This window comes from Callorhinus ursinus, unplaced genomic scaffold (genome assembly GCF_003265705.2).
Source record: "Callorhinus ursinus isolate GAN/ISIS: 27379988/994484 unplaced genomic scaffold, GSC_fseal_2.0 scaffold21, whole genome shotgun sequence".
Lineage (NCBI taxonomy): Eukaryota > Metazoa > Chordata > Mammalia > Carnivora > Otariidae > Callorhinus > Callorhinus ursinus.
The window spans coordinates 21,467,074-21,482,220 of record NW_027397083.1 but is presented as its reverse complement, the minus strand read 5'-3'; the positions used below and the strand labels follow the sequence as shown (position 1 = coordinate 21,482,220).

At 38.1% G+C, this 15,147-nt stretch overlaps 1 protein-coding gene and 1 long non-coding RNA gene across 3 annotated transcripts in view; one reads left to right on the top strand and one right to left on the bottom strand.

Moving 5' to 3' along the window:
- The first annotated feature begins 12 nt into the window (after positions 1–12).
- On the top strand, positions 13–15,032 carry LOC112829533 (uncharacterized). Its single transcript, XR_003209724.2, has 3 exons — positions 13–422; positions 8,152–8,271; positions 14,760–15,032. It is a non-coding gene; the product is annotated as an uncharacterized lncRNA (long non-coding RNA).
- The window catches only part of LGR4 (leucine rich repeat containing G protein-coupled receptor 4), a 105,237-nt gene continuing 93,638 nt past the window's right edge, over positions 3,549–15,147 (bottom strand). For both annotated transcript variants that reach the window (XM_025879176.2, XM_073904832.1), the window contains 7 exons: positions 14,007–14,072; positions 13,217–13,288; positions 11,449–11,520; positions 11,027–11,152; positions 10,088–10,203; positions 9,752–9,835; positions 3,549–6,587 (listed from right to left, as the gene is read on the bottom strand). In XM_025879176.2, coding sequence (XP_025734961.1) covers positions 5,311–6,587; positions 9,752–9,835; positions 10,088–10,203; positions 11,027–11,152; positions 11,449–11,520; positions 13,217–13,288; positions 14,007–14,072 — 1,813 coding nt within the window. In that variant the 3' untranslated portion in view covers positions 3,549–5,310. The remainder of the gene's footprint in view (positions 6,588–9,751; positions 9,836–10,087; positions 10,204–11,026; positions 11,153–11,448; positions 11,521–13,216; positions 13,289–14,006; positions 14,073–15,147) is intronic.

Genomic DNA, 15,147 nt, shown 5'->3' with positions numbered 1-15,147 from the left:
CCGCGAGGGCTTTGTCCGGGCCTGCCGCGGCTTGCTGCGCCCGGGCCTCTCTCGGGCGGCCCTCCCCGCTCCCAGCCCGGCCGGCCGCTGCTGCCGGCGAGCTTAACTCCGCATCTGCGCTCACCGGCGAGCTCCCGCTCGCGGCTGACAGCTCGGAGGGCACGCGTCCCTTGTCTGCTGCGGCGCAGCAGCTCTTGTGGTGCTAGAAATGCGCTGTCACTGAGCAAGAGGCGGAAGCCAAAAATACCCCTGTATCCTTACGGGTCGGGGTTATAAGGATCAGTGGTGATTTCTCTCAGCACACAGCCATATTTTATTGGGGAGAGGAGAGCGAACTTCCAAGTTTCCAAGTGTGTCCAAGAATGCACTTTTAGGACAATCTTCCGTTGTTTGGTAACACCTTGTTTGCCTGGCATCTTAGGGTAACTAGTTTGTCTATGCGTGTACATTTTGAGGTCTTTTTGAGCCTCTCGTTTACTAGGGCCTGTGCTAAGCACGACAGATAGAGGAGTAAAAGCCCTAACGCCACACGTTCCTCATTCTTTTGTGGTGTAGCATAATACCATTAAAATCTTCTGTGATAGACATTTTATTCATAACAAAAATTTTTTGTGGGACCTCGGAAAGAGCACTGACCTCTCAGGGATTGGGAATAGGGATGAAGGTAGCAAGGAAGATGTGATAGATGTGATGGACAATAAAGCTGGATGATTTTATTCCTGCTGACAAAACTGTGTACACTTGTAAATAAATAGGGCTTTGTCCCCCTCATAATGCATATTACTAGTAGAAATATCAGAGTGAAAACTGACAAAGGCCAAAATAGCACACAAAATTTGTTATTGACCAGAGTGATAGAAAATCCTTGGTGAAATTTAGATCTGCAAAAGTTGACGCAGGAGAATTAGATATGGTAGAAATAATAGCAACAAAGGGCAATTCAGAAGGCAGTAGCTACAATTAATAAAATATGACATGGTTAAAACTGTTTTAAGGCAATGCTAGTTTTTGTTACTTTTGTTAAAATTTTCAGTAAAAACAAAATGAAAATGGAAGAAAATTGGACCAGTTTAACTGAGTAATAAAATTAATCAAGAAATAAAACTGGCTTAGTGGTTTATATTCTCTACCCCAATTATTCAATTTTGGCATATCTGGTTAAAACCACTTACGAGAACCTCCCTGGAATCAGTAACAGCATCAAAAGGCCTAGGGCCACTTTAGGGCTCCATAGGAGGTATACTTAAGCTATTCCCAACAGACATCATCTGACATACCTGAAGCAAAGTAGGAAAAAGCACAAGTCTTAGTAAAACAGGAACCTGGATTTGAATCAGTGATTTTTTTTCTTACTCACTTGGTTTCCTTAAACAAGCTGTTTGGCTTTTGTAAGTCCTAACTTACTCCTTTGTAACATAGGGAAATAACCTACCTCCCAGTCATATTATCTCATTAGTAATAAAGTTTCTGGCACAGGACCTGACAAAGAAAACAGTAAATGATAAATTGTGTCATTTAAACTCCCAAACTTTCCTACTTTAACCTTTTGGTATAGGAAGCTAAAATGTCACACACTTCTCTGCCTCCTCAAAATGTTTTATGAAACAAATTATGTCCTTTCCTTGATGCCTCAGAATCCTGATAATTATGACCAACTACTGCATTATGCTGTAGCAACACTGGAAATAATGAAGCAAAGAGATGCATGACACAGGTGCTGCTACGTGAACATAATTGAGTCCCATGGTCTCCTTTCTTAGTGTCTTGTCACTGCCGAGACTGAGAAGCCATAATCAAGTTTGGTAGAATTTTTTTAAGATTTTTTTTGAGAGAGAGAGCAGGAGCAGGGGTGGGGAAGGGGGGAGAAAGAGAGGGAGAAGCAGACTCCCCACTGAGCAGGGAGCCAGACCATGGGGCTAGATCCCAGGACCCTGAGACCATGACCTGAGCTGAAGGCAGACACTTAACCGACTTAGCCACTCAGGCGCCCCTCAAGTTCGGTAGAAATATATATACATGTATAAATAAGCTCAAAAGAAGGCCTCTCCCCTTAAGTTTTTGGGTATTAACTTAGTAACTTCTTACTACTCATTTATTTTCACTTTCATGGTATATATTTGAGATAAATTTTATTTTTTGCTGGCTTTGTAACGTTGTTATAAGAGTAACTTTTGCTTAAAAATCCCTGTCTTGGTTACAAAAATAACATCACTACCAGTTAGCCTTGGAGCAATATATTAGGCAACTTTAAAAAATTTACCCCTGGACATATTGGAGTATTTACAGATGAAACGTCTGAGATTCACTTCAAAATAATCCAAGGGGCAGGTGTCCCTGGGTGGCGCAATTGGTCTTGCGTCAGCTCTTGGTTTTGGCTCAGGTGATGGTGTCAAAGTCGTGGGATTGGGCCTGCTTTGGGCTTCATGCTTAGCACGGAGTCTACTTAAAACTCTCTCTCTCTGAAACAAATAAGTAAGTCTTAAATAAATAATACTAATCCAAGGGGCAGATGAATTAGAGGGAGTTAGTGAGTGGGTGAATGGGGTGGAGATGAAAAGGAGATTTACCATGTGCTGTCGATAATTGCCACATTTGGGTGATGGGTACCTGGGCTGAAGGCTGAAGGGATGCGAGGAGTAATTATACTATTCTACTTTTTGTTATGGGAATTCCAGATATATACTTAAGTTTAAAACAAATGAACAAAACCCAAAAAGCTATGTATCAGATTAAGAGGAACTGGGTGCTTGTTTGGTTTCTAATTTGTTGTGTGTGACTTAGGTATTCACTTAAATTTCATCAAGCCCTCTATTTTCTCATCTGTAAAATGAGGGCTTCATGACTGTGAATATTTATATCTAAGCATCTGGGCAATTTGACGACATCTGGTATCATGCAGGATTTTAAATCCTTTGCTTTTATTTATTTAAGCAATCTTTACATAAAACATGGGGCTTGAACTTACAACCCCGAGATCAAGAGTCACATGCTCCACCTCCTAAGCCAGCCAGGAGCCCCAATCATTTGCCTTTTCTTTTTTAAAGATTTTATTCCTAAGTAATCTCTACACCCAATGCAGGGCTCAAACTCACGACCCTGAGATCAAGAGTCACAGGCACCACCTACTGAGCCAGCCAGGCGTCCCCACCAGTCATTTGCTTTTAAATAAAGATCTAATTCATGGTATTCTCTTAAATTTCACAATTTGTTTTCCATGAGTATGGTTCAGACTTAAGATAGAATAAAATCTTACTTCTAAATACCAGCAAAGTGTTCTTCGAACATTTCTTCTAATACTCTTCACTTAAAAAATGGTTTAATTTGCTTACTTTAACATTAAGCAAATTCATTAACATACCTAGTTACAAATTAAGGCAAAATAGACTGCTAGATTTCTAGAACTTTAAGAATTCAAAACACTGCATACAATAGTGTATTTCCCACTAGACGTATCGCACATATTTTAGATATCTGCTATTCTATATTTTAAATAAATGTGAAGTTTTCAGTGACTTGAATTTTGGAGGAAAAAAACCTTTTAGCTATACTTTTTTTTACCAAGTTATGATTTAATATTTATCAGATGTGTAAATATACAAACATGATAGCAACTTTAAAAACTTGTGAATAGTTGGCCTTACAAAATTACAACACACTGTAAATAAATCCCTCCCGCATTTTATACAAACTACATGATTTTGATATACAAAGATTCTGTTTTTATTACACTGACAATGTACAACCAAGACTATTTACAATGCAAAAAAAGTATATAAACCACAATTTAACATTTTGCTACTGGCAGCCACTATAGTTTAGGAGGTAGCTTTAATTAAACGAAATGAACAGAAGCCACATTTCCCAACTTGTGTTCTAAAAATAATTTACATAAGATAAAAATTCATTATATGCACAGTATATACAGTTTAATTATTAAACTGCAATCTAGCTTAATGTTTTTTAGTATATCCTGAATAACTAATATGGCAGTGGGTCTGCTATTGATTTAGCATATTGTTCAAAAAACATAACATTTATAACTTTAAGACTCCACATAGTGACATGTCAAAAGTCCATAGATAAGAATCAAGTAAAATTTTTAATTGTTAAAGACCTAGGCCTAAGCCTTATTCCATTTTTCTTTTTCTTTAATGACACATTTGTTTTGTCTCACAAGAACACAGTATCTGAACTGTTGCATAGGCTCTTTTGTGTTTAAATCACAGTAAGGGGGAAATGTATGGAAGCTACCATATTAACAGCACAGGTTTAGGGGAATCTGGCTCACTAAGAAACCATTATAAGTGCTTTGTATCAATAATTACTCCCAATTTCTTCCACCTTGACACAATAATTTACCACTGTTTATCTTCTGTATAATTCAAACTATACATAGGTAACATACCAACAAAATTGGAAAATGTTGGTACAGCCAATGATATTAAGAACTGTTTATGAATGAGAACATTCCACGGAGCCATCAAATCCCTCAGATGCTATTAAAATCCCATATTAGTTAGTAGTTTATCCAAATCTACCAAACCCACACAACAATTAGTCCTTTACCTTTTCCTAGTGTGGTCACAAGACATTGAGGAAAAAAAAAAATCACTGTGAGCACACCAAAGAGATGCGTAATGTCTGAAAACCAAATGTTCAGCTATTCTTTTAAAATCTAACAGTTGTTAATATTGTTTTAAAAACATCTTCAGGTTTTAGATTTGTAAGTCACTTAAACAAAATTTATGATTCTATTATGTCAGAGATGGGACCCGAAAATGCAATAGGGTGATGATGCCTACTCTTCTACCCTCACAGTTCTACCTGGGAGACAATCCCTTTTTTGGCCCTGCAGTAAATTGTCCTGAGATTAATGATGCAACATTAGGTAAAATTAGCAAGACTTTTTCTTAGTTACATAAAATCACATTTTAAAACATTCTTAAAAAAATATTAACAGCTGTTCTTCATCTTGTGCTTAATTCAGAAACAGGTATAAATTTGCTTCTTAGGGATCAGGAAAACAACGTTATATTGCTATGATATACATAAATTCTTTTTCAAGTTATAAATTTGTTCCAAATAGACCACACATTGCTTGGACATTGCATTTTTCATCGACAGACAGTTTAGGCACTTGTTCTCTGAAAATGTCTGGTTTAAGAAATAAACTGCCACCTTCTCCTCCTTCTAAGTGACACACCAGGCAGTGATCACAGAAGTGCTTCCCAGATGAAAGAGCAGACGAGGGTTCAGTCTATAAACGCTGTGATTTTGGTTGATGGGGGAAACAGTTACAAACACATCAATTCAGTCTTTAACTCTTGGTAGATTGTAAGCATAGCGCACCAAAGGGAATCCTCGACTCTGATAGAAGCAGGCTCGTCCACAGGCCTGCACCTGCTCAGAACTGTCGGAGACAAAGGAATCTTCTTCATCTGCATAATCAGAGTGGGCCGACTGTGTGCCGCAGTCGGACCAATAGCTGTCTGGTCTTTGGCAAGAACCCACTGCCAATGCAGGACAGCTGTGTGATTTTATTAAGTGTTTGCATGACACTGGCTTTGTCAAAAGAAAAGATTCACAGCAGTCACACACAGTCAGGTTGCCCTGCAAATGTGAGTACATGCCACAGTCATAGTAGAAATCCTGTTCCACACAGCCAGCTTGGCTACTGATGGAAACCGAAACCGACCCGCTTTTCTTGGTCATGTGTCGCTTCAGTAACTTCCAGTCTTCTTTAAACTTTGGGTTGAAGAAAACATATAGGACCGGATTCAGGCAAGCGGGCAATGGGAAAAATATCAGAGTAACGGACTTCATTATTTCAGGGCTGATGGAGATTGCAGTGATCAGTGGCGCAAACGAGAAAAATGCAACGGGGCAGAAAAAGATGCAATTGGTGAAGATGAGCCACGCAACATGCTTAATCATGCTAGAGTGTGAGTTCTCTGAAAGGTCCTCTTTTTCCAAGTTGCAGTAAAGTTTTGTATAGATAATGGCCATTAACAAAAACGCTAATGAGTTTAATAGCACTAAGGTTACAGTAAATCCTAACGATGGTGTTTCTCCTGTGGGGAATGGCAAGCATAGGGGTGATGCAGAATATTCCCCTCTATGGAAAAGTGGAAAACAGCCTGCCACAGCCGCTCCCAAAAAAGCCAAAAGGGCGGCAATCCGGAACTGTTTGAGAGGATTGCTTTTCCCATTTTTCATTATATCTTTTGCAGATAAGCTTCTTTCGACAGCTGCCAACATTAATAAAAATATGGCACTTTCTGAGGAGAAGATAGCAAGAAACCCAGCTATTCTGCACCCACTGCCAATCTCCCACCAAATGCCAAATTCAGCAAATCTGCCCCAGGACACGGCATCCAGAAAAGTTAAGATGCCGGTATAAGCTCCCATGAATAAGTTGGATACAGAAATCAGGCCTATGAACAATTTGGAGGAAGGCAGTGATGAACAAGACACAAATGTTGTTAAAATGACAAGCAGGTTGAAAAACAACGCAACCAAGAAAATGAACCACACAGTAAGACGGATCATCCAACTTCCCAGTAAATATTCGCAGGGCTTAAAAGCACCTAAAACAAGAGAGAGAAATAAAAGACAATTTAGAAAACACCATATTCCCATATGCTATGGATTCAGAGAAGAACTAAAGATGGTTAATCTAGGATATTTAAATGTGCTACCAAAATTGAATTGAACCAAATTGAAAAGATTACTATTTCTTAGCTATTTTAGTCATCGGACTAGGCAATTTTAAAAAATAACTGATTTTAGGGGCGCCTGGGTGGCTCAGTTGGTTGAGCGGCTGCCTTCGGCTCAGGTCATGATCCTGGAGTCCCGGGATCCAGTCCCGCATCGGGCTCCCTGCTCAGCATGGTGTCTGCTTCTCCCTCTGACCCTCCCCCCTCTCATGCTCTCTCTCTATCTCATTCTCTCTCTCAAATAAAATAAATAAAATCTTTAAAAAAAATTGACTTTAATTTCTTTTATTAAATATTTGGTAAAGCCATATAGTGATATGCATATATATAGTACAGTATCTTATATATGAAAAGTACTTGATATACTGAAGGCTTGGAATCAGATAAACTAGGGTTTTAATTTAGGGTTCATAACTTGTTGTTCTTCCTTGAGAAAGCAGCTTAAACTTGTATAAATTTCATTTTCTCGCCTATGGATAATAATGCCTATTTCGGGGCGCCTGGGTGGCTCAGTCAGTTAAGCGTCTGCCTTCAGCTCAGGTCATGATCCCAGGGTCCCAGGATCGAGCTCCGCATCAGGCTCCCTGCTCAGCAGGGAGCTTGCTTCTCCCTCTCCCTCTGCCTGCTGCTCTGCCTGTTTGTGCTCTCTACCTCTCAGTCAAATAAATAAATAAAATTTAAAAAAAAATGCCTATTTTGTAGCATGGTGTAGCTTAAGTAAAATTATATACAAGAGGTACCTAAGCAGGTTACTAAGTACATATAGTTGGACTTCAATAAATGAGGTCCTTTTCTTCCTCCTTCCTAGTCCTAATTCAGCTTTTAAAAATTATATATGTACATGTATGTATGTATACAACTAGTTTTTCCCACATTTCTTATGGCTTTCAAGGGCAACCTGATGAAGCTGGTTAAGACAGGTATAATTATACCCACTTTTCATCCAGAGAAATTGAGATGTCAAAAGTGTTCGATTGACCTGACAAAGGTTATTCAATAAGACAGTGAAGTGAGAGCAAAACCACATGGATGTTAAATACATACCAATAAAATCCTGTGAAACTTACACTAGGATTCCAACAACTAATTTAGTAACTAAATTGTATGTTCTAGTAACGGGCTTTGACAGGCTAGTTATGTCACAAATGACAACTATTTTATTTTAAAATTAGTAAAGAAAAATGAAATGTTGTTTACAGAGCACAAGAAAACTATGTATTACAGTTGCCTAAAACACATGTTCTGATTTATCCTTCTAAACTGTCAGGAAGTTTGATACATCCCATAAGGCATTTTAAATCACTGAGACATTCACAGACCTAACAATACATCCCTGCAATATTTATGTCTTGTGATATCCCAAATATCACAAGAAACTTTAAAAACGTTTTTAATTAAGTAATTAACTATTTTTATTTCCCCCCCCCACCCTCAGGGAGTGTTAAGAGGAAGCTTTCACCTTTATCTCTGTATCTGAACTCATCCTCCTTTCAAGGAAGAAGGAGTAGTAGCTCATCTGACCTGAGAGAACAGTTCACCCTTTTGGAAGGTGGAGGTAATTTCCCTCAAAAGCAGGCTCCACCCCAGCCTCTGTCTTTGAAAACCTGCTGCCTCCTCCAGTTCTAACAGAAGGACCCCACTCTCCGCTACTTCCTGCTTCTGAGTGAGCACATGGGTGTCTGTGTGTTACTACAACTGAGTGGGGAGGCAGGCCTGCAGTGTATCTCTACTGCAGCCTGGGGAGTGAGTTTCAGACCAACGTTCCTCCTGGCCAACTAAGGAGGAATCCTTAGAGAATCCCTGCCTGGTCAGGTCTAGTCTCCCCTTTAAGAAAGCTGTTCCCTTCTCATTGGGTTGTCAGTTCCTTATGTACATCCTCCAGCACAAGGACCCCAGTAAGGCCAGTGAGCAAGCTGCACCCTCTTAACTTCCAACAATTTATTCAGAAACTAGACAAAATACATTGCCTAAACAAATGATTCTTGCCAATTCTATTCTCTCATCTGGTCACTTTAAGTTCATTCTCTACATAGGCACTGTACTAAGTATTTAAAAGAATACAAACACAGTCCCTTAAAAAGCTCACGATTTGGGGCACCTGGGTGGCTCAGTCGGTTAAGCTTCTGCCTTCAGTTCAGGTCATGATCCCAGGGTCCTGGGATCGAGCCCCACACTGGGCTCCCTGCTTAGTAGAGAGTCTGCTTCTCCTCCCTCTGGCCTTCCCCTCTGCTTGTGCTCTCTCTCTCTCTCTCTCTCTCTCTCAAATGAATAAATAAAAAATCTTTTAAAAAGCGGGGGGGGTGGGCACCTGGGTGGTTCAGGCAGTTAAGCGGCTGCCTTTTGGCTCAGGTCATGATCTCAGAGTCCTGAGATCAAGCCCCACATCAGGCTCCTTCCTCAGAGGGGAGTCTGCTTCTCCCTCTCCCACTCACCCCTGTTTGTGCTTTCTCGCTCGCTCTCTAAGTAAATAAAATCTTTAAAAAAAAAAAACCTACTTCATAGCATACAAGTTAGCCAATTATTTGTTTTTCCTTTCACAGTAAAATTCCAAATCCATCTTCCCTCATAGATGAGGCCTAATCCAACATTACATCACAACTAAATATGTGGTCTCATTTTAGTAACTTTCCCAAGTTACTAAAGTTTGATGAAATAAAGTAGAAAGAAAAGGAAAAACAAGGTTGCATTTAAGAAAAAAAAAGGATAACACTAAAAATCCTTGCAGATTCAGTAACTTCTAGAACTAGTCCTAGAGTTAAAGAAGCGCTCAGTTTTGCCTCTCAATTTTGAGTGCACATAACCCTCTGGTGAGCTGGTTAACACCAAGACTCCAAGTAATGAAGTCTGGGACTGAGATTCTGTAAGAGATGCCTAAGCTCCGGGTACACAGACCACACTTTAAGGCGGAAGGCCTTATGACATCATCTAGTCCCACTCCTGTTACAAAAAATCACATCTTTCCCCCACACATTTCAGATATATTTGCCTAATGTTCATTTAAAGCAAGAAACTGCAGCAAAATGTGTTGGGCATACCTGTGGAGGGTGTACAGTGGATAATTATTTGACTATGTTCTTCATTTTCCACACTGCTTGTGACACCTGCTACATCAGTGGGACCTGAATATATAACATAAACTGTGTTTAATTCAAGCTTTATGCAATTGAAAAGAACCACACTTTTCTGCAATCTTCTCTCTTGTACAGGATGTAAGTTCAGCTTGCATGAAGCTTCCTAACAAAGGTGCCAATAACACAGCAAATGCCATTTTCTCACATATTTCATATTTACCCTTCACAAATGATCACAATAGCAGAGACCTGAATTCATGCCATCAAGATTGTTCTATTTTTAGAAGTGCATGCACTTGCCTTTATCCTTTGCCACACTGTGGTCTTGGAGGCTAGTATCTTCCGTGTTTGAATGTGCATACGAGTCACAACCCCAAAATGCACAGCACTGATAAGCATACGGTACTGATAAAGACCTGGAAAAAATGGTGAAATCTACATTGAACAACAACTTCACAGACATGCTTTTGTTTTGTAAAAAGTACTTCCATCTTTAAGAGCCCCAGGAGTCAAAAGACCTGACTGTCACATGCTTTAAAAGCTGGTCATTAGCCTCAGTTTCCTCATCTGTGAAAAGAACTCTCCTGTCAGATGACATCATGACTTTCTCTTTCCATATAAGATATGCTTTTAAAAACTGAATTTAAAACAAACCATATTTAAAATCTAGCACTAATAACTGCAATTTAAAGTGAAATCTTATCAGACCCCTTTTATACATGAAATAACCATGCCTAATTTATCATATGATACTGGTAGTTTCACTTAAAAATCAATGTCCCAGATGCTTTGCGACTGTATACCACTAAATGAATGCACTTTGTTCACATAAGTATAGTAAGCATATTTATTCTCTTCTCCCACAGTACTATCCCCAAGCCCTGTCTCCACTGCATCAAATGTCTCTATGAAGTATTAGAACATTGTGTCAATTTTCTGTAGGTTCACACTTATGTGGTTCCTGCCACATTTTTAATGACAAATCTGCTATATAAAAAGCTAGTCTGATGAACGGCTGTGTTCTCTCTCTGACAGTCTCAAGGGCTCCAATTCATATTCTCAGAAACTATGGAATAATGCTCATGTTCTATTTTTTACCAAATCTGTGAGGACTGAGGTAGAAAATACTCAAATTATAGCCTCCCAGAGAATCTGGGAACCACAGCAAAAAACTAGCATACTCTCTAATTTAGGGGGCCACCATAACTTCAACAAAAAGAAAAATAAGCAAAAACACACCTGAGATTAACAAAATCTTTTGCTGCTAAGGCCTCTTTTAGCTTGAAGTTGCCAACAAGTTTCAGTTGATTTAGCCCATTCAGGCCTTCCGTAGGAAATGAAGTTAATTCATTGAAACTTATATCTCTGAAATGTGAATGAGACTTCAAGTTAACTCCTAGGATGCAAGTTACACAAAACATCCATACATGTATAAATATCATAAATATGGGAGCTCTACGGGGAAGTTTGAGTGTGCTGAAACAATAGATCTGGCATTCATCTTGCCATCTAAGAAGGCATTAACAATATGAATGCAACTTAGCATTTACACAAGGGAGCAACCGAACAGAAAAATATTTCCAAAGTACAAGGCTAACACACAAGTTTCTGTAGACTATTCATTTCTTTCATGATATTACTGCACAAAATCATCAACTTACAGGTTAGTTATTGACCCAAGCTTGGCAAAAGCTCTGTTATGAATTTCATGGATCAGGTTTCTACTTAGATCTCTGCAATTACAAGAGTAGCATGTTAATCTTTTCAAATAAACTCAAATTGCAGTTACTTTGACCACACTGTGGAATCCGAGGTAGTCACAGTATCTCTGATAAGATAACAAATCTTATTCATCTTGCCCAACAACTTCATGTTTATGTTGAATCCCTCCCCTTCACAAAAATCTATTTCTTGGAATGGGTTCCATGGAGCAGTAATTCTAGTTGGTATCTGTTTCAAAACAGTTGTGAATTTTCTCCACCTTATCATTCTGGTACTAGTTCAAAAATATAAATGATATGATATAACCTTTGGTACTATTAAGTAGGCAAAGAAAAACTCAGCTCCTGACAAAGTTGAAAATAAAAACAGGTTTCATACTATTTGCCTTCTCAAAGGTCAGTGATAAGGCCCCGAGGGAAGACAAATAATCAATATGTAAACAAGAGCATTCCAGAAGGACTTCAGATATCATTCTTTCCCAAGCAGGAAATAAAAATCCTATCAACACCAAAGCTGTGCTATATTCAGAAACACACCCTGAGAAATTCTGATCTTGCAGAATTAATAAAAACAGAGAAATAATCTGCAACCACACAACCACACTTAAACTGAGCATTCATGGAAATTTAAAGGCTGGATAAATTCATTCCATTACACATCTCCTGGATCACAGAACCACAGACAAATGTGGTTCCAAATCATGAAAAGGCCAGCTTTTCATTGTTGTCACTTATCAGTGCTCTAGAAGTGATGGCAGCTAGGAGCCAGTCCCCTTCCTCACTACTGCCCAGACCCCCACACAGTAAGACTGTCAGACACCAGGAAAGATCCCAACCTCCAATAACATATTTTCCAGGAGAAAGCATTTTCAGTTTCTTACTGGGAATCCACTGGAAGACAGGATTCAATATATGTAATTTCACTTCACCTTCAATTTTCTAATTTTCTCCGTATTTTAAAAATGGTCACTATTTCAGCGTATTGTGTTTTCTGCACTCAAGTTCTGTGAAGGCGGGGACAAGGCCTGTCTTAGCCACATCTCGATCCCCAAGTGCTTAAGAGAATATTTGGCACAAATACACACTCAAATACAAATACATTTTTTCCAATGAGTGCTTCTGCTGCGTATTAGCTATATTTGTGACGATACATACCCCAGCACAAGGGTCAGCACATTTTTTCTGTAGAGGGCCAGATAGTAAATATTTTCACCTCTAGGTCATATGGTCTCTACTCCCAGCTATTCAACTCTGCCACAGTATGGTAAAAGCACCTTTAGACAACACTTACACAAAAGGGCATGGCTGTGTTCCAGTAAAACCTAATTTACAAAAATTGGAGGCAGGCTGGACCTGGCCCACAGGCTAGAGTTTGCCTACCTCTGCCCTAATGGAGTGGCAAACCTCATCAGTATGACAAGAAAACAAACAAGCTCCATCTCTCAGGTTATACACATTATGCTTTTTCACTTACCAACATACAATAAATACGTAAATCAGCTAAGGTAAAAAATACTAAATAAAAAGCTAAGGTAAAAAAAATACTGAAAGTGGATTATTGATAAAGTACCATGTGGTAAAATTTGAACAATATTTACACGTAATAAATTGTATCTTTAAGTATATCTATCATGGGAATTGTAATGATATATTAATTTATAACTGGACAAAAACTGTATTTGTTTCTAATAATCAGAAAGAAACTTACAGAATCCTCAGAGATATCAGGCCTTGAAAAGTACCTTCTTTTATTTGGTGGATCTGATTACGTTGCAAAGAACTAAAAAAAAAAAGAAGAAGAAGAATGAAAGAAAAAAGAGGAAAAAAAGAAAATTATTTTTGATTTTGAAAGATAACATTTCTTCAACTTTTTCTAAGTTTAAATACTCATTCATAAGTAACACTGATTGATCTTATTGAAAGTAAAGACAGCTGCTACTTCCTTGTCTATAACACCAAAGGGTTTAGACTAATTGGTATCCATCCCAAATTATACTGGGAATTAATGTATACCATCTAAATTCCTTAACAACCCCGCTCAGGAGAGCCGGAAGACAACATGGTAAAAAAGGATCCAGGACAACACAACCATACCAAGTACTGTAGAAAGAAGGCTAGAGGAAGAAAGGGATCAGGAACGGGAGAATTAACGTCTTCCTCTCCCTTCTCCCAACCAACTGCCACCTGAGCTTATAGGTACACAGTAGGCATCCATGTTTAGTTTCCCTCGATAGCCAAGAACAGTTTTTGTTTGTTTTTTGTATACACAGCCCTCCCCCTACAATGTCTCCCAAATGCCTCATAAGTACATAAGAAATGCTGGTTGCATGACCATGCCTAGTGCAATTTGACATTCATTCACAGAAACACCTGATTATATGCATCTATTTCCTTAATGTTTCTAATTTCTTAATATTAAAGTCATTATTTAAAATAGGAAACATTCAGTGAATCAACAATAAACCACAGCAAAAAGAGTAAGTCAAAGACCAACTTACATTTCTTCCAGAGCATGGCAACCATTAAAGCTTGGAAGGTCTTTTATATTGTTGTAAGACAAGTCCCTTAAAACAATGAAAATTAACAAATTAATTTCTATGTCATCAGAACACTAAGTTAGAAGAGCTATACTCAGAAGGACTGAAAGCAGCACTAAGATTTGTAATAAAGAGAGAGCTGAAGAAAAGCAACTATTTTTTTCTAAGACTTGTAAGCTTCTAGAGTACCTCAGTGATATAGCAGGCTTACGATTTGCAAACTTCAAGTACATAATGTTGAGTATAGACAATATAAAATATATTAAAAACATTTAAATGTTTTTTCAATTTTTAAGTAAAATTATTAAAAACATTAGGCATATAAAATTAAATATAAAAATATGGAAAATATATAAAATTACATCTAAGTGGTAGATTATGTGGTTTTTTATATTTTTATATTATTTATATTATAAACAATTTCTATGTTGTTATTTAATTATAAAGCTGTGAGAGGTGGTGTGCATAGCTCACATTTTCAAAAAAAATTACATTAAATCAAATACAGGGACTCAATAACTCTCAGTTAATCCCACTGCAGTGTTTCCTCAGTAGTGGTCACTATGTTTGATACTCCACAACATTTAATGATTTACTTCATCAGTCACTTATTTTGTTACTATCTCTCTCCACTGAATACTTATTAACAGCTTAGTAACTTAATTGTTTGTTCTTGTGACGTTTTTACATCCTTTATTTACTTTTAATTTCCAGGATAGTTTAAAGTTTTTGGAAAGCTCCATGCTTAGCTGGTTCCTGACCCAAGGAAGATTTGGGTTCTGCTTCGGTTATGGATGAAAGAGAAAGACATGGAGAGCTGACACTCCTGGGGAGTCCAGATAAGAAAAATACCAAGGAAGAGCCTAATCTGGTTTTACTTTGTTCAAAGTAAAAGTCTCAAGATCTGTGACATATATATCACCCTAAAACCAAATTGAAATAAACGTTACCTACGCCGGTCACGAAAACACCTGCTCATTTCCATAAAGGGTACAAATAAGACATAATTCTACCCTAAAATCAGCTAATAGCTTATCAAAAATAAAACAATATATGTGATGCTCATACAAGAAGAAGTATAAAAAGGGAAGAGGGACCCAAC